At 46.0% G+C, this 25,576-nt stretch overlaps 2 protein-coding genes across 2 annotated transcripts; one reads left to right on the top strand and one right to left on the bottom strand.

Annotated features, from left to right (window-relative positions):
• Positions 1–437: 437 nt before the first annotated feature.
• Positions 438–10,591, bottom strand: LOC120899592. Its single transcript, XM_040305608.1, has 11 exons — positions 10,480–10,591; positions 6,464–7,359; positions 6,218–6,372; positions 5,899–6,152; positions 5,629–5,819; positions 5,132–5,532; positions 1,953–2,130; positions 1,707–1,861; positions 1,384–1,637; positions 1,125–1,315; positions 438–1,041 (listed from the first exon to the last, which is right to left on the bottom strand). The coding sequence occupies exons 2-11, from the start codon at positions 6,537–6,539 to the stop codon at positions 638–640; spliced, it is 2,259 nt and encodes a 752-aa protein (XP_040161542.1). The 5' UTR covers positions 6,540–7,359; positions 10,480–10,591; the 3' UTR covers positions 438–637.
• Positions 10,592–10,973: 382 nt separating this feature from the next.
• Positions 10,974–25,444, top strand: LOC120899589. Its single transcript, XM_040305602.1, has 5 exons — positions 10,974–13,252; positions 13,382–13,385; positions 23,260–23,444; positions 23,536–24,129; positions 24,208–25,444. The coding sequence occupies exons 1-5, from the start codon at positions 11,592–11,594 to the stop codon at positions 25,103–25,105; spliced, it is 3,342 nt and encodes a 1,113-aa protein (XP_040161536.1). The 5' UTR covers positions 10,974–11,591; the 3' UTR covers positions 25,106–25,444.
• The last annotated feature ends 132 nt before the right edge of the window (positions 25,445–25,576 follow it).

Raw genomic sequence — 25,576 nt, 5'->3', positions numbered from 1 at the left:
CGTACGAGCGTTCGTATTTTCCCACACTAAGCATTTTCATATCGTTTCCATCTTTGATACTTGTGTGCGTTAGTAAATGCGCAGCTAATGAAGCATCAAAGTAAAGTCATCAAAGTCAATGAAATAAAGAGTAACGTTGGACTAACTGCTTGAATCGAGCAGCTTGAAGCGGAGCGGAACGGATACGCTCATTTTACATTTTTGATAACGCGGTCATCACCAGTGATTTGGAATTATAGATTATAGATGACAAGACGGCTTTTTGGTCTCTTTTTTGATGGCAAATCGTCGTAACTACCTTGATTGGTAAATATTGGTAGCATAAAATCGAAAAAAAGACGATCAAAATGGTTATAGTGGTTCTTTCCCTATATTTTCCTATAAAGAAGCCAGTCCTGTCTGGATTGCATCTGTAAAACTCATCACACAGGAATATATAATCTCTTGTCGGCTATAGTTGTTTGCGAAATGCCATTTTATTTCGTACTAAACTATAAACTTAACTGAACTATGTTGGCAAAGATAATTGAATACATAATATTGCACGCATATATCGCACACTGGCGCCATGGTGGCCATGAGCCCCTTCGAATCTGAATCAACGCGAGCCTATCTGTGAGCCTCTTTTTTCATTATCTCACTCTTCCAGATGCTCCAGTATCCAATCGGCATAGTTCTCGACCCGCGTGTACACGCCCGGTGCACTCTGTTTGCCGCAAGTGCGCAGCCCGTACGACACCACACCGTACTGAACGTAGCGTGCGTTTATATTGATTGTTTTGAGCGGGCCGCCCGAATCGCCGGTACAGTTGTCGGTCAGATTGGCCCCGATCGCACACATCTGCCCGTTGTTGATCTTGGCGTACGAGTCCAGCCGTTGTAGCTGTTGCACACACTGATCATTGGGCAGCAGGATGACCTTACCAAACAGCAGACGGTTCGAGTAGAAGCCCGACTCCGTCGCTCCCCAGCCGGCCACGAAGTAGGTCGTCTGCTTGGTGCGCATTGCTGGCGACACGGGCAGACAGATCGGCGACACATCTGTTCAATAACCCGAAGGTTTGCGAGTTAGTGCGTTTTTTTAGTGAGCAGCAGGCAGCCCGTGCCCTGCCTTTGCTACTTACTGTCATTGTAGGCTGCTTCCTCGGCCAGCCGTATCAACCCAATGTCGTTCACCTTTAGCCGCCCATTGTACGCTTCGTGCACGATTGTCTGCTCAATGGCAATGTCCTGGGGCGGCAGGGCATGCTGATCCCCCCGCTTGTTATAGTCGATCAATGTGCTTAGATCGAACTCGCCCAATCGTACCGTGGTGCTGGAAATGATCATGTAACAATACCGAATGCTGCCTTTGTTATACATGGGGTCGTGAGCGATACTTACACATGTGTGTTCTTGATACAGTGGGCAGCGGTCAGTACGTAGCGCCTGTTGATCAGCGTACCGCCACAGACAAATTGACCTGAGCTGGGCATTAGCAGCGCCATCCAAGGAAACTCGAACAGCCTAGCCTCCTGACCGAACGCTATCCGGTCGGCAGTATACGCGCCGCATTCCTCCAGATCGAGCGTGGCCAGTCCGCGCTCACGGTTGTTCTTGTTGTCTGTGGCTGCCCGCTTGCAGCACACCTTGTACAGCTGTAGGGGTAATAAAGATGCACAGTTGATCGAGCTCGAGCTACCTTATCACTTTCACTAGTTACTTACATTTCTGCCGTTACTCTGCTCACGCTTACACACCTTTGACCGGAATTCATTCAATAACCCGCCGGACCATTTGGAGTGTTCGTGGTAATGTGGACCGAACCGTGGACACTCGTTGATGTTGATGCAGGTCTCTCCGCCAGTGCACTGGTGGAACTCTGTACAAAGGATCAGGAACTTTGCGTTAAACACACCAAACTCACAGACACTAACATCCTTTCATACGTCGGTATCATTTCGATAGCTTACGTGCGACTACAATTTGACAGAACGCGACGATTAGTAACGACACTGTCGCCACTCCTACTATGTTATTTGGTTGCATCTTGACACGAAACTTCACGACGTGTACTCTGTAAACAATAACTGCAGCTACTGTTCGCGAGCAGATCCACAATCTGATGTTCTTCGGGTCACTATGAGCACGCTATCGGGCGGTTCATCCCCTTTTATAGTAACACAGACGAGCCTTCACTGGATGGCCTTTCGCGTTTGTGTGTGAGGGCCACCATCACTGCTGAAACCTTTGACCAATAAACTCCACTATCGCTCAATTGGATCAGCGTACTCAGCAATTGCTTATTTGTAGCCTGTATACTGGCTGGACACGGATAGCTGCAAGCTGAATCTTTTTTGAACGAAACAGAGATTTGTCGACGATTTTATCAAATATAGATTAAACTGACCACCTGTTGGGATCAGTATCGACGATTTTATCAAATATAGATTAAACTGACCACCTGTTGGGATCAGTATCGTTGCGGCACTGTCTTGCAGAACAGAACAAAAGGGTTGTTTTGTATTTTTATCAAAAAGGATACGCTATTAGCTATTCATGTAAGAAAACATGAAAAATATCCGTCAGAAAACTGGCCTGTCATGCATGAAGTTATAGTGAAACTCTATTATTTCGTAACCCTCCTTGGACATTGCATCTCGTTTGTTTGCGGAGACGTGCTCAATTTAACACTACTAGTCAATTTCGAACACCAATGACGATGTAGAAGTCGCTGCAAAGACGAGATTTACGAGATTGCCATACAGTTTATTTTACTGTCGAGCAACGTATCAAACTTTCAAGATATAAATTAGCTAAAGTCCTTTTAAGTCGTCCACAAGTACAAAAGGGACGTTGTAGGCCCAAGTTGAGGTGTCTTGGTGTCCGAGGATACCTCCGAAAGAATGCTGCCCGAAAACATAACTGCTATTTCAGTTCAGAGACTAATACGGAACTCATAACGATCCGCAATGTGATGCTGCATCAATATAGGACCAGAACTGATGTTAAGCTCATTTTAGCGCTCAAAGAGATATTGAATCCTTTTTGGTGCTAGAACTGATACTGATCCCATACCAGACTTGTAATCGATCCCTTATCTAGAACTGATTCCAAATTCATACTTGTCTTGAAATTAATCTCGAATCTGTACGGGTTCTTTAACAGAAACTGATCTTATATCCAAACCGTTTACTGAAACAGATCCTAAATCCCACCGATTCTCTTTAGAACGAATGAGGGAGGAAAGACCCGGTCTTGTAGTACAGTCGTCAACTCGTACGACTAAAAAACATGCCCGTCATGGGTTCAATCCCCAAAAAGACCGCGCCGCCATACGTAGGACTGACTATCCTGCTATGGGGGGGAATCAATTAGTCACTGAAAGCCAAGCCCACAAGTGGGTACAGGCAGGCCTTGACCGACATCGGTTGTTCAGCCAAAGAAGAAGAAGAGGGAGGAAAGAAAGAATGAGAGCGCCGCTTATCGCAATGAAACAACAGAGTGATAACAGTCGCACGAGAAATTGTAGCTCTCATCGCACTCTTGCCATGCGCTGCGTGCTCACTCGAAAGTCTGTGACGTCAGGCTGGCGGTCAAAGTGGTAAAACATTAAAGCCTCCCCAGTAGCGAAGAAGTAGCAAATCTAAAGCTCACTACCCCTTAGTACAATTTGTACAGCGAGATCAATGTTCGATCGCGCCCCCTGAATAAATGACACCACTATCGTCACTATTAAGCTTTTTGTGTGCACCACTACATCAAAGCCCGGAAAGTCCGAAGCTTCGGCAAAGGTACGTTCGTATTTACCCACCCTTAGCAAGTGCAAGTTTGATTCCTTCCATTTGCCCCCTCCAAGCTACTGCTGGTTTCCAACGAATGTGTGTATCGGATTATGTGTTTGTGTGAGTGCTATGATCACATTAGCTGTTAGCATTGGTTGCCATGTAGATGTGATGTGCCGCCGAGTACTGTTTTGAGCGCAATTCTGACGAGTGGCGCCATGTGTCGCCCAACCATTTAGCTCTGCAAGCCCACGGTAATGCACAGCTAATGCCGATATCATTAGCAACTTGTAAATGCAAAATGTCCCGGGGAAGATGCAAGACATCGCTAATAGTTTAATGTGATTTGCGATTTGAACGGGAATATGAAACACAGTACGGTACGGCCATTCTGCCTAACTCCTAATGCGGAAGGGAATGTTTTATTTACCCATGAAGCGTTTGATCGAGAAATGCTCTCTTGCCCTGACGTCCCGCAGTGAGTTTGATGTTTTCCCTCAGTGCTGGGTTTATCCGCACGCACCAAACTCGAATAAAGATATTACGGGTACTGTGAAGATTTCACGTGTTTACGGTAGCGTTCGCTGCAGCAGAGCAATGGCCGGAGTACGTTGTTTAGGTCCAAGACGATGATGTCGGAGGTTTCGGTTACTTACATCCTAAAAGTGGTTCTCCAAAAATGGCTTCCTTCTTCAGCATTGCTCATCTTGTAAGGTTTTTAGTCATTAGCAACACTGTTCCGGGAAGTAAATTTTCCCATTGATAATGATTCACCTATCGCCCAGTTTTTGTTGTTGGTTTGCTTCAAATGAAAGTGATTCCCTCCCTTTTTTAACACAGAACTTCGAAAAGGCAGTGACACACCCGCCAAAAGGGGAACAACATTCCCTCCCTGCTGGTTTTAGGGTAGATGCGTTGCGCCATCTGACTGATGGTGTATATACAGGGGTTGTCTCCAAATTTGTCTCCAGTTTGCGGGCCGAAATAACTTCATCAGTAACGTTGGTGAGGACCATTGAGACTTTAACTTTTGCTAATGGGTCTCGTAAGTCACAAATATAAATGCACAATTCCAATTTTTTGTTGTGGTATGTTATGTATAATGGCGATTTATTGTCTACACAAAGGGGTTTTCAGTTTCTAGATCATATTTCTAACGATAACGTCAATACCTAAACTAGTATCTCTGTAATCGAACGCGTATTTGATATCTTGGAGCATTACAGATTCGTCAAGTGATCGGAGTTAAGTCTGATCTAAAGCATTCCCAATCAGCTTCCGTTCTCTCTCTATCTCCCTCTCTGTTCCTCTCTTTTTCTCTCTCTCTTTCTATCTTTTTATCTTTTTAGCAATCTCTCTCGCCCTCACTTTTCCAGATGCTCCAGTATCCAATCGGCATAGTTCTCGACCCGCGTGTACACGCCCGGTGCACTCTGCTTGCCGCAAGTGCGCAGCCCGTACGACACCACACCGTACTGAACGTAGCGTGCGTTTATACTGATTGTTTTGAGCGGGCCGCCCGAATCACCGGTACAGTTGTCGGTCAGATTGGCCCCGATCGCACACATCTGATCATTGTTTACCTTGGCGAACGAGTCCACCCGTAGCAGCTTCTGCACACACTGATCATTGGACAACAGGCTGAGTTTGGTAAACTGGAGCCGATTTGATGAGGGGGCCGACTCAGTCGCACCCCAGCCGGCCACGAAGTACGTCGTCTGCGTGGTGCGCATTGCCGGCGTCACGGGCAGACAGATTGGCAGCACATCTGCGGGTTTGGAAATAGAAGATACGCGAGCAGATAGTTTACATTAGAGTGCCGCACATTGTGGGAAGCGTTTCGAGGGATTTTGCATGTACTTACTGTCATTGTACTCCGCCTCTTTTGCCAACCGGATCAGCCCAATGTCGTTCTCCTTACGCCGCGCACTGTACGCTTCGTGCACGATCGTCTGCTCAACGAAAAGGTTTTGGGGTGGCGGAGCACACTGCTCCCCCCGCTTGTCACAGTCGATCGGTGTGCTCAGATCGAACTCGCCCAACCGTACCGTGGTGCTGTTAAAAAAAAAAACATTTTATTGTACCGGATCTGCCTAGGCGACCGTCTGCAACGGGGGTCGTGCTCGATACTTACATATCGTTGTTCTTGATACAGTGGGCAGCGGTCAGGACGTAGCGTTCGTTGATCAGCGTACCGCCACAGACGAAGTTGCCAGCCCTTTGTTTCAGCAACGCCATCCAGGGATACTGGAACAGCCTGGCGTCCTGGCCGAACGCGATCCGATCCTCCGAGTACGCGCCGCACCCCTCCAGATCGAGCGTGGCCAGTCCGCGCTCACGGTTGTTCTTGTTGCCTGTGGCTGCCCGCTTGCAGCACACCTTGTACAGCTGTAAGGGGTAATGAAGATGTACAGTTGATCGAGCTCGAGCTATCACTTTCATGAGTTACTTACATTCTTGCCATTGCTCTGCTCACGCTTGCACACCTTGGACCGGAATTCGTTTCGCAAGCTATCGGACCATTTTGCGGGCTCGTGGTAGTGTGGACCGAACCGTGGACACTCGTTGATGTTGATGCAGGTCTCTCCGCCGGTGCACTGGTGGAACTCTGTACGAAGGATCAGTAACTTTGCGTTAAACACAGCAAACCCACAGCCACTAACATCATTTCACACAACGGTATCATTTCGATAACTTACGTGCGACTACAATTTGACAGAACGCAACGATCAGCAACGACAGTGTCGCCACTCCTACCACGCCGGTTGATTGCATGTTGACACGAATCTTCACGTACTGCTGGCGGGTACCCGGGTAGATTCGCTGGCTGATGTGCTTCCGGTCACTGTGAGCACGCTGTCGTGCAGGTTAGCCACTTTTATAACAACACAGTCGCGCCTTCGCGGGGTGGCCTTTCCGCGTTTCTGTGTGCGAGAGGTGATCTATCTCTCTCACTCTCCCCCGCTGTGTGTGTTAGTATTTCCACCTCCCCTGGGTAGAGATGGCACACACCTTCGTATGGATTGGTGCGATCACTAGGCACTAACACCGGTTCCTACAGCAGCGTACCTGTAGAGACACTACAGTAATATGACGCGACGCATATGAATTCGTACGGGCGGACGTGTCTGTAGTTGAAGCTAATTGCTGTACACGTTAAAACGTCGTTACGATCTGTTTGGCCGCTTGACACACACAAACACACAAACACACACACACACACACGAAGCGATGCGGGACAATCCCCGGTGCGCGTCTTCCCGAGCACGCACTGCAAAAAACGGTTGCACTAGCGCGCCGCGCACGAACTGTCTCACCGAGCTTTGCTCATTCGACTGAGGAGGTGTGTGTCAAACGCATGTTTTTAAAAGTTCCCAGCAGCACCTTCTCGGCGTGACGCACCACTCCTGCTGTTGTGCGGCGTGGGACCGCTGCTGGAGCTTGGAGGCTTGGGTACCTGCGCGCATGAGATATCACCTTGAATATTATCGCGCCAAGCTATCTCGCTCGTTTGCTAGCCACCGACCGATTCGGCGATCTTTCTTCTCCGATGCTCACGATGTCGCTTTCTTCGCTCCTTCCGTGGGAGGGCGGGCTGGCAAGAAGATGACCGTGAAATGAAGATGTTGAAACGGCGAATAGAAACGAGTTTGACCACCGAGTGTGCTGGATGGGGTTTTGCCTAACTCTGTGTGTGTGTGTGTGTGTTTTTTGTCATTCTCTTTCTTTCTCATTCTCTTCCTCTCACGATCTCTCTCTCTCTCTCTCTCTCTCTCTCTCTCTCTCACTCACTCACTCTATCTGTGTCGTCTTCCTTTAATCCGTTCCAAACCACGCACCACGCTGTGTTACACAGCGTGCCCGAAGAAGTGTCCAGATTCTATGCAAAGCGGTCGGCAGGTCTCTGCTAAGTGCTAATTATAGCATGGAAAACCCAACAGGAAACCGATGCGTGGTAATCAGCGGCGATTTGTATCTAATATTTAAATTTTAACGGTGTGGCATTGTTATTGAATTGCTTTGTAAAGAATACGACAGTTCTAAGAAGGCGTAAGGAAAGAGTGCACCAGTTCTAAGAATACGTTTCGCTTACGGTGCCTCATTTCGAACGCTTTAGAGCAGTGGCATACAATCGTTTTTGGATGGTTTCTACCAACTCGTATCGAATTTCCGAAAAGCCTGATTCCTCTAAAAAACCCATCTTTTGGCTTGATTTTCCGCGATTTTGGCATACAAAATGTAGTAGTTATAAAAACCGGTTAAGTTTCAAGATAATGCTTGATTCGTTGTGCCAAACTTCACATGATTTTAAAAGGATTTTGTAAAAGGTTCAGCCAAACGATCAGATAGAGGCCTTTGTGTGGGGAATTTACGCAATGCTTACTTCCACTCGAAACAACCCAAGGATACGAGTAATGTATTCAAAAATGGATAAATCTTGTCCATCATATCTGAACCCATTTTGAGCAGAGACAGAATTGATCTCTGAATCCCCAGCTCGAAATCAACAACAAACCCCTCCAGGTTTAAAACCCCTGCAGCACTATACACCTTAAAAGCTTTGATAAGGCGTTAACGCATTATTGTGTGTGCTATTTTTAGAAGAATAAAAAAAGACGCCACGTTCAGAATGCTTCCATAAGATTTACATCAATCCCGGGTGTACGTTCGATTGTGAGTTTGATTTTATGGACACATTTTATTGTTGATGAACTGGTTCTGCCATGATCTTTCAGCACGAGGTCGTTTTATAATCTTATCAATAACCTTTTTTGTGTGTTTGTGTGTTTTGTGCGGGCCAGTGCGGGCTTAACCTCTCGAAGCTGAAAGATGCATTGATCTTTTGCTTTACAGTTAACAATACCTACTTTCGTGTGCCGGTTCTTACCGCGTGGTTCGAAAATCAATAATGCTACTGCTGATTATAATGAACATGCTGATTATACTCTGCTAGAGCAACAGCAACTGGTTCGACGGGTTTTAGTTATCATTCTCCAGCTACGTTTCATTTTATCACACAAAATACGAGCACGCAACCGATTCCCGAGAAGCTTCCAGTTCGTATGGGGCAATCTCAAAAACAGGTTATTATGTATATATAAAAAAAATCGACCTCGCTGAAGGCTGCTGGCAAGTATGGGTGCTACGAAATGCGATGGAATGCAGCCGATGCGTGATCGATTGCCTTTTAAGATGTATCTTTAAGCGTATCGCTTGTAAATGTACGCTCGAGCGTACGCTCTACACGATGCGTAACGTTGATCAGATTTATTGTATTAAAATGAGCACTCTAATGGCACTTAGCGCAACCGTGAACGGTCATGGAGGCGCCTGGTGGCGTTGATTACACGGAGCGATAAAAAAATGAATCGTTTCTGTTCAATGCCAAAAATATGCCATTGTTGTGAACAAAAAACAAACATTTTATTGCCGTTTTGCCTATACATACGGTAGAAGACTGTCCATTTTGCGGACATCTGGTCTATGTTTAGAGATTTTCAACTTCAAATACGGACTTTTACGGACAAAATAATGAAAATTCATTTGAATTCATATTGAAACTTACCGAATGGATAGTTTTACTGAGAAACCATATTTTTTGAACAATTTTTAGAGGAAACCACTGGCTTGGACCTTTAAACTTAGTATATGTCAAAAGTGTCTGAAATTGACTAGCACAAGGTTTCTCTAGTTAGTGCAATATGGCAAACTTCATGGTCAATGCAGCAAATCCCACTTCAACATTGTTAATTAATTGTTGGCAGTAGCCCGTAAGCAATCAAGGACAGATCATTTGATGATTGATGTGGTTGAACTGTGGTTTAGGGATTTTAAAATCCCGTAAGACAATATTAAAGAACATCTGACACTAGAAGAACCTCACACTGATTGCACTGAAATCACTTACGTTCTTCTTGGATGTTTTTACAGTTGTATGTAAGCAGCAGCTCATTGACTTTTTATTATTATCAAGTCTGAGATTTAAGTTAGCGTGATTTGACGTCAACGATTGTCTTATTGACATGAAGCAATTGAAGTTTTTGCTTTGTGTTTCAATAAATAACACTTGTTGCTGTTTAGAAATATAATCTTTCTTAACGTATCAAGTTGAGTTTTTTTTTCTCAGATTCGTTCGATCATCACCTAATTTTCACCACAGGCAAGTTTGATTTTACGGCTTAGTCGTTTGACTTGTTTTATTGGAGTTCAATCACATCGAAATAGGTTCAATTCTCAATCGTCTTGTTTCAATGTCTTCACTGTGTACAGATCTAATGTATCATGAGTTGGAAATTGGTTGTAGAACCTGAAATAATTACAATGCTATTGGCGTCATAGTAATAAATATATAAAGGCATCCTTTGAAAGTTTTATGAGCTTTGCGCTTTATGCTTTTTTCACATGCTGAAAGCCTCGTAAACTGAATATCTTGAACCAACGAAATGCATTTCGCATATAATGTTTTTTTCGGTAATTCCAACACTCAAGTGTCATTCACCTAAGCCCTCCAACTAAGCGGCAAAGGAGTAATATGAAAGTTAACAAGTTCCACCTAAAGAGCTGCTGAGAGTGAAACAGAACGAGAAAGCTGCACACAAGACAAATTTCACTTCGCCGAAAACGCATTTTACACCAACCACGCGACCACAAACAAAGCATTAGTCAGCCACCCCCTGGGAGGGAGAGGTGGGGGATATCTGCATGAATTCCTTACCATGAATTGGTCAATCACAAAGCGCAATCACAAAAAACAATAACAACACCACCACCACTACCGACAGAGAGCGAGCGCGAGCGCGACAGAGACGCAAACTTGTCCGAACCGGTGCATACCTCGAATTGATCAGTAGCCAAGGGTTTTTCCGTCTTCCGAAGCAAGTCCGCCACGCCGTACTTTCCGGTACGGCCTTTCCCGCACGCACACGCACGCACGCAAAAACTACGGAACGTGTGTGTTTGTGTGTCCTGCGTGTGACCGGTGCGGCCTGCTTTGTCTCTTTGGCGTCACTTGCACGATCGAAAACCTGTCAGCCCGTGCCGAGGGTTCGTTTGTGCTTCTGTGCGTGTGTCTGTGTGTGGCTTGTTTGTGTTACTACTAGATGCGCACGCACACAACCATTCCCAGCACGGTTTGCGTGCGGCTGTATGTGTGCAGGTCGGTGATTGGGTGCGAATATGTAAATTAAACCTCTCCGTTCACCGAACGATCGACAGTAGACAATCTGCGGAGCAGCAGAGAGGTTGCCTGCAGTCAAGCACGCGAAAACAACATCCTCTTCTTCCACTAATCAATCAGCAGCGTTTTGTGGTGATTGCGTTAATCGTGCACCGAACGTGATACGTGTAGGATCGATCATTCCGGGAATTCGGAACTTTTTGCGTGTGCGAGAACTACATCACAGGACACTCGCAAGTAGTTCGTGCCAGTAGTACTGGAAGTGATTGTCATAACCTAAATCCTGAGTGAGATATGATCGAGAAGCGGAAGAATCGGTAGAGAAACCCGTCCCACCGTATATACGTCTAGACCCTCGGAGGGGATCTATCTCGCTTCCTTCAGAACGATCACTCTCTCTCTCTCTCTCTATCTCGCTCTTCTGTTCGGTGTTCTGAAACGATCGGCGGGGATTCCGGTTTTTGTGGTGCCTCTGCTCTGTGCGCTGACTATAATCGTTATAAAAACCATACTACCAACCCGTCGCTGCAGTTCAGTGTGGTGGTGTCGATCGTCCACAACGGACACCAGACAGCAGAGGAGTGTGTGATTCGAGCTGCAGGTTCGAGCTCTCGTGTTTGTGTGTAGGTCATTGTGTGATTAGCGTGAAGATGGGCATCAGACGGGACGAAAGCGTCGCACGGCTACTGCTGCTACTGGGCTGCGTTGCACTGCACACTTCGGCAGCACTCGCACAGTCGCAGCAAACCTTCCGCTCGCAACCACTGTACGGCAATCGTGGTTCCTCGTTCGCTGCTCCCGCACTAACACAGGCAGCACCGGCACCCGTTGTGCCACAGCCGCCGGCGACGCGGGATACGTTCCGGTACAACCCGGCGTCGGCCGCCGTTACCGAGCTGGCCCGGCAGATCGGCAGCATACTGGGGCAGCAGAGCAAGGCCGCCGTCTTCTCGCCCGTCAGCATTGCGTGCGCCCTGTCGCTGATGTTGCTCGGGGCGGAGGCCAAAACCAAGGACGAGCTGATCCAGGTGCTCGGGTTCGAGCAGTATCGGAACCATCTGCACAACATCCACCAGCTGTACAGCGACATGCTGAAGGATCTGGCCCGGACCGAGTTCGACCGGCGGCCGCCGCACTGGCGCACCTCCAACCCGTGCTACGACGATGACGACGAGGAGGATGCGGCGGCCGCTGCGGCCGAATTCCCGCTCCAGAAGGACGTGATACGCGTCACGAACGCGGTGTTTGTGCAGGAGGGCTTCCCGCTGAATGGTGGCTTCACGTACTACTCGAACCGGTACTACAGCAGCAACGCCACGAACGTACCGTTCGCCGCCAATCCGGCCAAGGCAGTGGCACTGATCAATGCGTGGGCAGCCCGCAGCACCGAGGGCCGGATCCGGGACATCGTGTCCGAGTCGGTGGCGGCCGAGGCGGAAATGATCGTCGCGAGCGCTCTGTACTTCAAGGGGCTTTGGTCGGAACCGTTCGAGCCGCAGGCGACCGAGCTGAAACCGTTCTACCCGGACGGGTACGGGCGAGAGTTGAAGCTGATACCGAGCATGTCGACCGTTGGCTGCTACCCGTACTACGATTCGCCCGAGCTGGACGCGAAGATCGTTGGGCTGTCGTACCAGGGCAACAAGTCAGCGCTGTACATCATACAGCCGAACAATAGTACGCGCCAGAGGATGCAGGAGTTCCAGCACCGCCTAACGCCGGCCATGATCGGTGAGCTCGTGTCGAAGATGACGCAGCGCAAGATGTACCTGCAGCTGCCGAAGATGCAGATCACCAACACGATCAACCTGCGCGACGTGCTGCAGCGGCTCGGGCTGCAAACGATCTTTAACCGCGGGCAGAGCGACCTGTCCGGGATGGTGGCGGTGCCACCACTGTCGGTCGAACAGTTTGCGACCCGGTTTGGCTTAGCGGATACCGATCGGCCGGCCGACCCGACGGCCGTCATTTTTCCGCACGAGGAACACTACTCCCAGCCGCAACTGCAGCAGTCGTCGACAGACATACGGCGCGGTACGAGCAACAGTAACAACATCAACGCTGCAACTGGCCAGCAGCAGGAGCCGGCAAGGGGAGCCGGCCCGCAGCTACACGTGAGCGAGTTCATTCACCGGGTCGAGCTGGAGATCAACGAGAAGGGTACGGAGGGTGGGGCGATCACGTCGTCCACCATCTTCCGGGCGCTACCGTCCATCAATTTGCGCATCGACGCACCGTTCCTGCTGCTGGTCGGGCATGACGAAACGCGACTGCCCCTGTTTTACGGCACGATCTACGATCCAACGCCCTAGCGGTTCACCAGTAGGGTTGAAGAATGCATTCCGGTCCGGCTAGTCCGACCGGGACGGAGAAAAGCAGGAAGAACACCGGTTTTTTATTTACTACATTCATGCGATAATGTGCAATTGCATTGCTCTAGTTTAGTATAAGAATAAGCGTATGAAATATATCTATTTTACACCTGTACGAAGCTGATAGTGTGCTGTTATAAATAATTGGAGGGATGCAGGTGTTTATGCATGGGTAGAAACAAACGTTTGATATAAGTTCTGCCCGGTTGGACGGGTAAGTTTCCTTATTGGGAGAACCCGTTTGGGGCTGTAAGGATCGTGGGTTTTTTTAATGGTCTTTTGGATGATTAAGCACTGAAATGCTTTTGGAATGGAATTGGTAATTCTAGTGATAATGAATGGAGGGGAGAAAGGGATTTCTGGAGCATCCAGCTTCCAGGTCGAGTTTTATTATCTTGTTTTTGTCTTTGGACTGGCTTGTTGCCTTGCTTTATCTGTCTGGAGGATGGAATTGGTGAGGTGCGGATCGACCTGATCCTACCGCGCTCGGAGCTATCTGTACCGTGTTCGGAGCTATGCGACCCGTGCAAAAAAAAATAAATAGTGCCACAATTTGCCACCGAATATCAATTGAAATGAAAATCTTTAGTGGTACAATTGTAGTAATTCAATAGTGCTGATTGAAAGAAAACAAAAACTGTAATTCGACGCTGCATACAGTCTGAAAGACGCAATAGACAACAATGGAATAGGTGGTTTCTCTTCTACTGATGATTTTTCTCTCTCACTACGCGTTGAACTGCGAATTGAACTTCCACTAGAGCTCTCTGTAACTCCAGATGTTACCAACAGGCTCTGTGCAGTTCATGTTGAAGGTGAGACAAAAATCGCTACTGCTTCTACTCATGCATAATAATACTGCCAATATTTTTGATATTTTCATGCTGGCTACTGAAGAATTGCTTAATGATCTTATTGGCGGATTTAGGATTTACGATGTAGACGCCTTAAGCAATGAAAATCAAGAAGTCCTTCTGTCACTAAAATATATGATGCTCTTACCATTTTTAGAGCCCTCAAATTGACGGGACCTCCGCAACCGCTTAGTCCGTGTTCTAAGTAAGTGTCTTTTATTATTATCTGTCTGTCGTTTTACCTGTTTTTACACTTTCCAACGTTTTTTATTTGTTTTTTTTTTGTGTCTTATCTGTTCAGTTGTGACCTGGTAAATTCAGTTTTTTTCTTTCTCACTTTTTTTCTTTCGTTTTTTCCTATTTATTTACTTTTTTAACTTTGGATTTCTTAACTAATTGAACCGTATTAATTGTATGTTTAGATTAGGGTTAGCTTTAGGATTAGAGTTAGTGTATATGTATTAAATATAGAATTGTATAGCAGGCAAACAATTTTCAATAAATAATAACAATAATAATAATAATAATGATGTTTTCTTATTATTGATATGCTAAGATAAAACGTGGTGAAATGTGCACTACGGACACACTGCACACAGATGACGCCCAAAAGAGATGGTTACAGACAAAAAAAAACAAAAATGCACAAAATAATGAAAAACTACCACAAAGTTAAATTGATCCACAAAGCATGAATTGTGCTAAGAATTGCTTCCCCACCCATATCGTATGATCCGGACCTGGCTGCCAGCGACTATTTCCTATTATCAGATCTCAAAAGGATGCTCGCTGGAAAGTGGTGGACGAACCCGGTGAACTTTTCGTCGTATTAAGATGATGATCGCCGAAAATTAGGACTATTTTCCAAATTGTACTACAAAAATGGTACCGAAAAGATGGAACATAGCTTTAATTGGTTCACTATTAAATGGATATGGTAAAAAATGTATCCAAAAATAGGCACAAACAATTTCAGCCCAACTGAACAAAAAAAAAATCATATCTCAAGCCAAACCATAAAGCGCCGTGGAAGATCGAAGATCATCGAATTTCGTTCAATTAAACCGATTTCATTTCCATAAAAATCTTTACAACTTGGCCAGTACGTGGTCGCACATAGGTCACTGTGTAAGAAAACGCCTAAATGTATGTAATAAAAACTGTGGAAACGTTATATACTTTTAGGCGCATAATATTGTTTGCTACGGGAGTAGCCTGAACGCCGACGTGCAGACATTTCGTAGTCGTACAGATATGAACGAATGAAATGAAAAAAAAAAGCAATTGAAAGTGTCAAGAAGGTAAATGTTTATTTCAACTTGGAGCAATTGAAATACGTTTGAACTACGAAAATACGAAAAATTCTCTTTTTTCTGATATCTATATGTTTCCATATGTTCTCATAATTGCGGCATGGTTGTCTTATTGTGCCCCTGTTATCCAATTATTGTGGTATTAATTACAACAAAAAACTGTATATAATGGAAATAGAACTTAGTTTTCTAGCTAAACTAAGCTAAGGGTAATAACATCTAAGATTATCTTAGAATCTTGCACTGTGGAACGACTGTAGTCAACAACCTAGAGTTGAACTTGACTTGAGGGTGTGTTAGATTTTAGGGCCATTTTTCTCTCTGATAGTCATGCGAATTTTGTCCTTTGCTTATTGAAATATTACCATAAAATACGTTATATTTGCATATTTTTGTGAAAACAATACGAGCAGTCAATAATACCCTGATAAATACAACTGAATTTGAGAAAATACGGCCAAAATGCAATGAACTTGATTGAATAGAAATTGAAACATATTAACAATATTAATAAAAACACTTATTTACCTACAACATTCTACAGCTTTGGGAGTAATTTTGGCACATTTCACGCACGGCATAGACCGTATCGCATCGAAAATATTTGGTATGAATTCATCATCACCTGTCGTGTAAATAGCTGCATGATGTGTAATGTACTGCAACTGTGTACCATAAAAGGATGCCAAATTAGATTCTGCTTTGAGAGTTAAGGCATTTAAATTGCATTTCCAGTCTCGGGGTCGGAAAGTACAGCATCACATTGCTAAGCCGTGAGTTCAACAATTTGCACACAAAAGTAGACGACAAATTGGTACGCTAACCCGGCGCACCAATTGTTCTCCCAATTGTGACTTGCAAAACCATAATTATATGTGACACCCCGTACTGGTGCGATACAAAGTCCAAAGGGAGGAACTATACGCACGACGGTACGTTATCCTGAGAACACGATGCCGTGACTCACGGTTGCACTGTTCCCGACCGTTTTCTGGCCCATTGGGCGGCCGGCTAATCGGATTGTACTGATCTTGAAATCAATGGTAAAAAGTGCACGCGGAAATCGGGCGCAAGCGTTTGGGTCGTGCTGGGTGGATTTAATGCACCGCACCGCAGTGGTACGAACTCAATGGAAGATGTCGTCATATAGCTTTATGCTTCCGTCATTGAGCTGAGCGGAGGGTGGATTAGTCAAGCGTACAAGCTAGTAGTGCTTGGGGTCTCAACGTTTGTTAGAGGTGTAGCTTTGGAATAGCATGGTGCTTGGAGTTGAATGTTTTCTGGATTTTCCTTACAAATATTGAGCGTGGGGTGAACTTTTAACAAAACGGTTCATGCCACACGCCTCGGCAGGGAAGCTGAGTGATGCACCGACGGTTGATGCATCTCCGGGATGAAACCCGGTGTAGATGAGCGATGATAATTCGTAGAAAATGTCTGCAATGATCATTACATTCTATTCCATTCCCTGTATATTTTTATGGCGCCATGGTACAGCGGAAGATGAATAAGTTTTATTCGATTACTATATACATGCTCATGTCAAAGGGCAGGAGAGATTAGAAATTTACCACGGATATGATATTTTCAATGGAATAACCCTTCACGATGTACCCCGGAAGGTCGTTATGGGCCGTAAAGTTTAAGTACTGCTCATGCAGGTATTGAAGCAGACGTTTGTTCACAAGTAGAAACTGAGATCATGGTCATCTCTACTATACCGTTAAAGCAATTTAAGAAAAAAACACCATTAAACCATTAAAATTATACCACCATCATTACTTTTTCAATCTTCGAGTAATTTTAGCACTCATTTTAACAGCTCAAAGTAATCAATCCCTAATCACATACGCAATTAGCGACAGTTAAACTCTATTCTAATTGTAATTGGAAGTATCTACATTTTACAAGCCTAATCGTAACCAATTGCAAAAATTAACGATGTGTTAAATTATTAAAGTACCAAATGGTTTGGCATCCCATCAAGCCAAATGAGTGCTTAGGACAGTGTAGAGGTCAGAAAAGTGTAAAGAGTTGTACATATTTGCGTTTTATTATTTCTTCGCATGAAGATTTGTTTATCTCGAGTATCAAAATGACAAACAAACCCCAGGGTATTTGCGCAAGCAATATCCCACCAGCAAAAGGACCCGCGTGGAAAACTGACGCGGAAAAACCGCAGCTTTGCTTTTCTGTGACGTCTATCTGAACCAATATCAGTCCAGAATATCTACAATGCATGCATGACTTTTGGTTCATGTTTGTTTAGCTCTTTCAAATTACATCGAGCATCACCGGTCTCTCTTCTCCTGTTTTGCCATTCAATCCAACCAAATATCTAACAGCTGTCGATTTGACTGATAAGCCCATATAGGAAACACGGAATTCTCAGAATACGGTATGACTGTAGAATGATGAGTTTGCACATTCTCTACGCTTTCCGGTAAACATCCTACTGATGTACATTGCGCCACACTTATGAATGGGCGTACGAGATGGTGCCAAAGAAACAACCTTCTCGTGGAGCGGAGCCAAGAACGTACGCAATGACGTCTGCCGTTGAGTATCAGACGACGAGAGGGAGAGAAAGATAACTCCGTTATCGGCGCCGCAAGTTACACAAGCGAACGTGACGAATTGGCCGCCAGCCAGTGCAAGTAGCCGGCCTTATCAATGCAAATAGAATGCTTCCCATTCCTGTCGTATGATGCAGCCGGTATGGCCGATTGTGGTTAAATTCTTTTTCCATGATATGTTCCTCTCGCGTAATGGCGCATCATCGCTATTTAGGGTACAGCAAGCGGGAAAGCGAAAAGTGAAACGAAATGTTTAAATATACAACGACAGATGTTATCTTACTGCACTGTAAACACATTGAAACAGAATCGTTTTCATCCGGCACTAGCTCCATGGTTATGATGTCATTTTGAAGGCGTTAAATGCTTTTAGAGTGTGTTTAAGCTTCCGATTAGACCTAGTTGGTTAGACCAAGGATTTATAATGACGGGCAGTTAATGTTTATTTATTGCGGGATTAATACGCATGTTTGTTTGAGCAGCTGGAAATCACTGATTATGTTAAATAACATCAAGGAAATGTAAGTAAAGGTTACTGGGCTTTCCACAATCTTGATCCAGATGATCTTTTGAACAACCAGAGACACCACCGCATAGGTCCTCACTCTACTGACTGACGCTACTACCAAGCTCTAGATCCATGACCTCCGACGAGTTCAAGCATTCGTCTGGCCCAGACTGTACTCGGCACACTTCGGACTTTCCTAAACTCTCGTGCGAATCTTGACCCTTGCAGAACTGTTCTTCCTTCCACCCGTCAAGGACTACCACTTTCGGAGGGATCACCAGTGCTACCACTGTTTCCGAGAAACGGAGCGTAAAGGACGCTCACTGTTTGAACGCGATCCTCAAACAACCCGACCGACCTCCCAAAACGTGTAACACGTGTTCTCGCGTCTCTTGGTGCCATTTGCGATTGCAAATTTTGCACTTTTACGTCCAAGCACTCCATGGGGAAGCAGCAGCAGCAGCAGCATGGGGAACGACACCATGCGTGCCCCATTGCCCTGGCGTTACATCTGTTCCGCCACGGCACATGAGTCATGGTGACGGACGCTCGCGCAACAGAAGCACATAAAACTGTTTCACCGCCGATCGAAGCCATTCAGTCTCGAGAGCGTACACCAGCGTAACGGTTGTGTAGGCTGCAGTCTATAGAGTTTGGAGCACACATCAGAGTGTCTGTATAGGTAATAGGAAACAATCGAAAGTTGAACGTTGGAGTTGAATGGTGAGTTTGAGTCGATAGATGATTTTAAAGTGCAAAAGAGGGTTCTAGCGAGCTGGTAAGAATTGTAGCAAAGTTAATTGATTGGCGATCGAGTGTAATTAGTTGGTTTGCAAATCTGTGAAAAATGCGAAACCTTGGCACGGCTTTGTTCCTTTCCGGCAGTTGTGATTGGATGTGCGCCTGGGAACGCGATCGCGATCGTGAGCGAGTGGTCTTTGTGGTGAATGCAACGAAGGGCAGTGGTTGTGATGCACATTGTGTGATAATTACGTTTGTCGTACTTCGTACTTTGTGTCGTTTGTGTGTGCTGTTTGCTTGTTCGTTGGAGTTCTCTGTTCAGAGCTGGAGAGTTCACATCTGTCACTGATTTAGAAATGGTGTTCGAGTGAAGTTAATACGTAGTACAAAATACCTGACAAGGTATCAGGAAGTTTGTAGTGTGTTATTCGTGAATCGGAACTACATTTATCAAACAAGCGTGCAAGAATTGAAAGCATCCTACGTCCCAGAAAGCTGTTCTTCACATTGATCTCCATAGCTTTTTAAAGGGTCTAGAACACTCGCAATAGAATTCGAGATGGATAGGTTGTTTTTTCAGCTTCTCTCGCTCGTTCAGGAAAACCTTGAACCAAAGGCGTCTAAGCTTCTCGGTACGTCATTAGTGATGCTTTGCGGTACGTTTTATGGACGTTTGTGTTGCGGTGCTTACTCTTCAACACTACACATCCCCTTGCCCCTTCGTGTGCCTGCGCAATAGCGAGTGTAGGCAAATTATGCACACTGAAAGTTCACCTCGCGAGCTCCGGGTAGCAGTAATTGCGGTGTAATAATCGTAAAATACCCAAATCCATTGATGATGAGCCGGCGAGCTGCTCTGTGTGTGTTTTTTTGGTTGTTAGTATTGTGCTGTTCTTTATTTACTGAAAAAGCTAACACCATCATGCATCGCTCTTTACTAACAGTGACGATGGAGACTACCATGATGGACATTCGTTAGTTTTGTGAAGTGATGATCTTCTTTCAAACGTGTTTGTCTTCACCATCCTAACCGGGTCGGGGTTTGTTTGCCACCCCGGGTGCATATTTAACATCAATTTGCATTTGTCTCGTCGTCGTTGTTATTCCTTTTTATTTTATTCACAGCTATTCCCGGGCGCAACGGCCAAGAGAACCGGGACTGGCACTTTATGGCAATAGATACCGCCCAATACCGGTTTTAGCTTCACAGATCGTGTTTTAATGCGAGACAACTTCAGTGACGGATAGTTTATTTTGCATCTTAATCAGTATTTATCTGACAGATGATAATGGGTGAACGGGTGGAGCTGGCAGATTTATTCTCGAAGCGCACATTATTCGATGGAGCCGGAGATCGTTCGATGTTTTTCTTTTCTTTTTGTGGAATTCAAAGTAACACCATTTAGAGGGTTTGGCTTCTCTTTTAGAATTACATTAAAAGTCACAAAGAAATGCTTTAAAATGGTATGGTTTTGTGATGCCACTGGGTGTCTAAAGAAAGTCATCAATGCATTACGCATCATTGACGAAAAATAGTTAGGCAATATTCTCAGAAAACAGTGACATGTTCACCACATTTTTAGAAACAGACACCCGAAATGATGAGTTCATCTCTCTTTATTACGCATATCATTTTTTTTTGTTTCTCCGCCTACCCCATCTGTGTGACCCGCATATTATGGAAACAGTTTGGCAAACCGCTTTCGTCATCGGGTTTTGTTGAATGGTTTGTTTTGTAAACAATGAACCTGACGGACGGGATGACGAATCGCTCGGAGCGGCTGACGGGCGGGCTGGTCGGCTGACATTGACACCGGGGTTGAAAGTAAAAGTGGCAAAGTGGGCAAATATTTGTATGTGTGGTAATTGCTCAAGAATCGGAGATGTGTTAAACGATTAGCAAAGCAGTAGAGAACATCTGATCAAACATTTCGTTTTCTTTTTTGTGGAATAATGAAAATATTGTGACGTCAGGATCTCAGAAAGTCGCTTTGAAGTTGCTAAGTAAATACCTGCGATCGTGTAACTTCCTAAAAAGAAACAGATCTGATCTTTTTTTCCACTCATGTCATGTTGATGGAACTCATCCATAACGCACTTCCATCCGCAGTCCAACATTCCTGTTGCGTACAAGATTCTCGACCTATCTAATCTTCCTTAATTCCTAAGCCACGTGTTGGAAAGGTTAGACGACTTAGCCTGCCCGTCGCTAGGGCGAAACAATCCCCACCAAACCTAAAAAGAGAACAGGAATGATCGGGCCCCTTTAGCTCCTGGAACCGGTTCTGTGATCGAGAACATTTCCTCAATCTAACGCCCTTAATGCGAATCGCCCGATCCCACAGTTAGCACTCACTTAAGCATGTGCATCAAATTAGCAGCGAGCAAGCAAAATTGAAATAACTCGCCAAGCGCTCACTTTTCAGCCGCGGAAGGTGGTGATCGCGAACGCGCGTCACCCCACTGACAACTACGTTTGTACGTTTGTTTGTCGTGCAAGATGGCGCTGATCGATGGCCTCGGCTGTTTGTGCGGTGTACATTGTTTGCCCTTTTGCTTTGTCGCGGGGAAAAAACGGGATCGCTTATGGGGTACGGTGCGGAGCCTTCAAGCGAAATTGTCGTGAGATCGTGTAGGTCGTGATCACCGGAAGCGATGCACTGTGGAACGTCCACAGTTGTTGTGGCAATTATCTCCGGGGTTATTATGCCGGGGTCGATTAGATTTAGCCATCACTATGATCACTATGTACTACAAGTAATCGCGGGATGTATACTGCCCAGTGTAACTGACAGCTGTCAAGATAAGTAAAGAAGGGTGAATTTGACAAGGAAAGCAATTTCTTTCGCTTAGTAGATCATTGCAGTACAGTCTGGTCCCGATTTATGTGGTTGGCCATGGATGCAGATTTGCTTTTTGGTGTATTCAAGGTACTAATAAGAATTGGAATTCTTATTATTAGAGGAATTGGTACTAATAAGAGTCATGAATTCTGAAATGCTAAATAATGTGTTACTTATTGATAATTGAAAATCTCTCTTTGATGTAGTCTCTACAAAATCAATTGTTGATTTTATTGACATTTTAATTTGTACGATTTGAAGAGATACTAAGATGCTAAGGTGAATGTTTGACAAGCAGTTCACACAGTATTTTATTTACCCATCGATAGATGCTCTATAGCAAAGTTGTTGGGTACTGAAAAGTAACGCGTTGATTTATATTCTCCAATATCCAAGATATCTCTCCCGGCTTTAAGTCCCTTGGAGATTAACTCAAGAGAGTCTTTATGTGGTACTATGTTTTGATCTAAAAAGGCGATATTCGGCATGCGAGGATATTCGAGTTACGCTGGTAACTTCAAAGCGCATTATCCGCGCAGCTCGGGAACAGATTACAAATTAAAACACAACACTCCGGAGCGCCAGCAAATCATGCAAGATATGTTAAATGACAGGAAAAATATCGCATCTCGTGATGCAATCATCAAGAGTCGGCAAGGACACACAATTATGACGCAAATGCACACGCACACACACACTCGCCAACACGTTCTAAGGGTGGCCTATAAATTACTCATTAGCGTACTTCTAGCTTGCCGGTTGCACGCTTGTCATCGAAGGGTTTCGCTGCAAATGGGGAAGTAAGATTTACAGACGCACCGATCGGCAATTCTGTATTTTTAAACTGCTCGTCAATTAAAGCGAACCGCCTTGACGTATTACGGTGTACTTTTCCTCCTTACTTCGCGATTGTAATGTTGCAAAATGAAAGAAGATTAATAGCTCCCATTTGCTGAAGCGGTCACGAACAGCCCGTACCGTGCGGTACGGTACGATTGATAGTATTTTATTTTATTTGTTCATACTATCTCCGTTCTGTAACGAAATGTGGGCACGACCGTCGGTCCGCCATGGTCGGCGACCAAGCACGCTGCGCTCGTGAGCATGATGAAATGAGGGTTGGATTTTCCAGTTTTGGGTATTTCCAGCAGTTGAAGCAATCGGGTTGAAACTTGTTCCCGCCAGTCCACCAGTGTTTGCTCGATCCCAAAACCGACTATCACGACAAACAATCATCTGGAACGGTTGCCACATTGCTAAACTGAGCACGTACTCGTACAGCCGTTCGAACCCTGTGTCTGTTGGCCGTTTTTATGTAAAATCGTAAGTAGGTAAATTGTCCATTATTAAAACTATTCTTTTCTTCCTTTTCTTTTTTTGTTGACAGCTCCACAATGAAACACTTGCAAATGCTTCCCATCGCACTGTGCGTGCTTCTGGTGCCGATCGTTCACGGTCAGTGGAATCGGTACTACACACCAGCCCCGCAAGCGCGCTACACACCAATGGTGCGTACGGCGCAGCGAGTCGCACTGCGTCACAGCTTTGAAACCGATGGCACCCCAGCACCTTCCACGGTTCGACCTCGCCCACCGGCACCACCGACCAATGCACCGAGCCAACTGCCTGCACTAACGCCGGACAATGATGCCAAAATCTCCCAGCTGGTCGTTGACTTTATGATGCGCATCAGCCGTACGCTGCCGCAACAGCAAAGCCGCACCGAGCTGTTCTCACCGCTCAGCATCATTACCGTCGCGAACCTGCTGTTCCTTGGGTCGGGCGGAAGTACGCACGAAGAGTTTGGCAAGGTGCTGACACCGTCCAGCATGAACTGGAAGCGTATGCATCAGCGGTATGGGAACGTGCTGGCGAACCTGATGTCATCGGAGCCGATCGACAGTCGGCGGGATCAGTGGCGCCGTCAAATGTGCCCGCGCGATGAAGACTACGAAGATGGGGAAGGTGGTCCGGCTGCAAAGTAAGTGGGGCACTGAAAGGGCACAGCCTGTTGGAGCATTTAATGACCTCTTACCTCTTCCCTCTTTCTCCCTGTCAGGTCACAGGTAATCCGTGTCGCGAACGGTATCTTCTACCAGAAGGATCTGCCCATGCGTCAGCAGTACGTCATGCTTGCCCGCAGCCTGTACGGTGCGCTGATTCAACCGATCGACCCACAAGCGTCCGCCGCCTCCACCGCGCTGATCAACCGTTGGGTCAGTGACGTTACCGCCGGCAAGATACGCAACATGCTCGAGGGCCCGCTGAGCCCCAGCTCGAGCGTGGTGATCGCGAACGCGCTCTACTTCAAAGCCAAGTGGAAGACGCAGTTCGAACCGCTCGTAACGCGCGATGCACCCTTCTTCCCGGACGGGCTCGATGGACCGTCGTACCGCGTAAAGATGATGAGCATGAGCGGCTGCCTGCCGTTCTACCGTGTGCGCGACTCGCTCGATACCACGATCGTGGGCCTACCGTACCGGGACGACACCAGCACGATGTACCTGATACAGCCGGCCAACTCGAGCAGGACGGCCATCCGCCGGCTGCAGGCAACGCTCACCGGCAAGATGCTCGACTCGTGGATCAGCCAGATGAAGCTCCAGTCGACGATGGTACGGCTGCCGAAGATGCACCTCCGGAACAGTGTCGATCTGCTGCAGTCCTTCCAGAAGCTGGGCTTCAACTCCATCCTCAGCCCGGCGAAGAGTGACCTCTCGAACATGATCGATAGTAGCAGCAGTGCGGGACCGAAGCCGTACGTGAATCAGATCCTGCACAAGCTAGATCTCACGATCGATGAGGAAGGTACGGAGGGTGCAGCGGCCACCTCGGCGCTGGTCGATCGTATCGGATCCCAGCGCCAGTTCAATGGGAACGCACCGTTCCTGATCTATCTGCGCCACGATGCGACCGGGCTGCCGCTGTTCTACGGGCCGATATTCGATCCGCGCTAATCGCTTGCCCCCTCGATGTCTACACAGGGTGGAAGAGGATTTACCAAAGAGCTCACACAGTGCGTACTTCTGACGCGTCTCGTTATTTATTTAGTGCGCCGCTCCAAAGGGCGGATGCTCTGGATGAAACCAGGGATGAATTCGAATTTAACAAGTATCTTGCATTGAAAAAAAACAAGAAGGTATTATTATTTGTAAAGTAAGGTAGATGAGTATAGGATACGCAAAAAATGTCGGATAATGCATTTGAAACTGTTAGAGTAGCTCGAAGATACTTAAGTGACGTCATCATGATTGAAGGTGCATTTTTTTTAAATAAAACAAGTCCATAAAGAACTACTTTGTAGCGTTATGGTTTGAAGTACGATTTTAGCAACAGTATTCACATGCCCCGTTGCGACTCCACAGCCTCATCTACTGGATTGGAATATTCATAAGTTTCAAACACGGAAATTCCACAACTACCAATGG

The sequence above is a fragment of the Anopheles arabiensis genome, chromosome 3 (genome assembly GCF_016920715.1).
Source record: "Anopheles arabiensis isolate DONGOLA chromosome 3, AaraD3, whole genome shotgun sequence".
Taxonomy (NCBI): Eukaryota; Metazoa; Arthropoda; class Insecta; order Diptera; family Culicidae; genus Anopheles; species Anopheles arabiensis.
The sequence above is the reverse complement of the archived record's forward strand: the minus strand, read 5'-3'. Positions and strand labels throughout refer to the sequence as shown.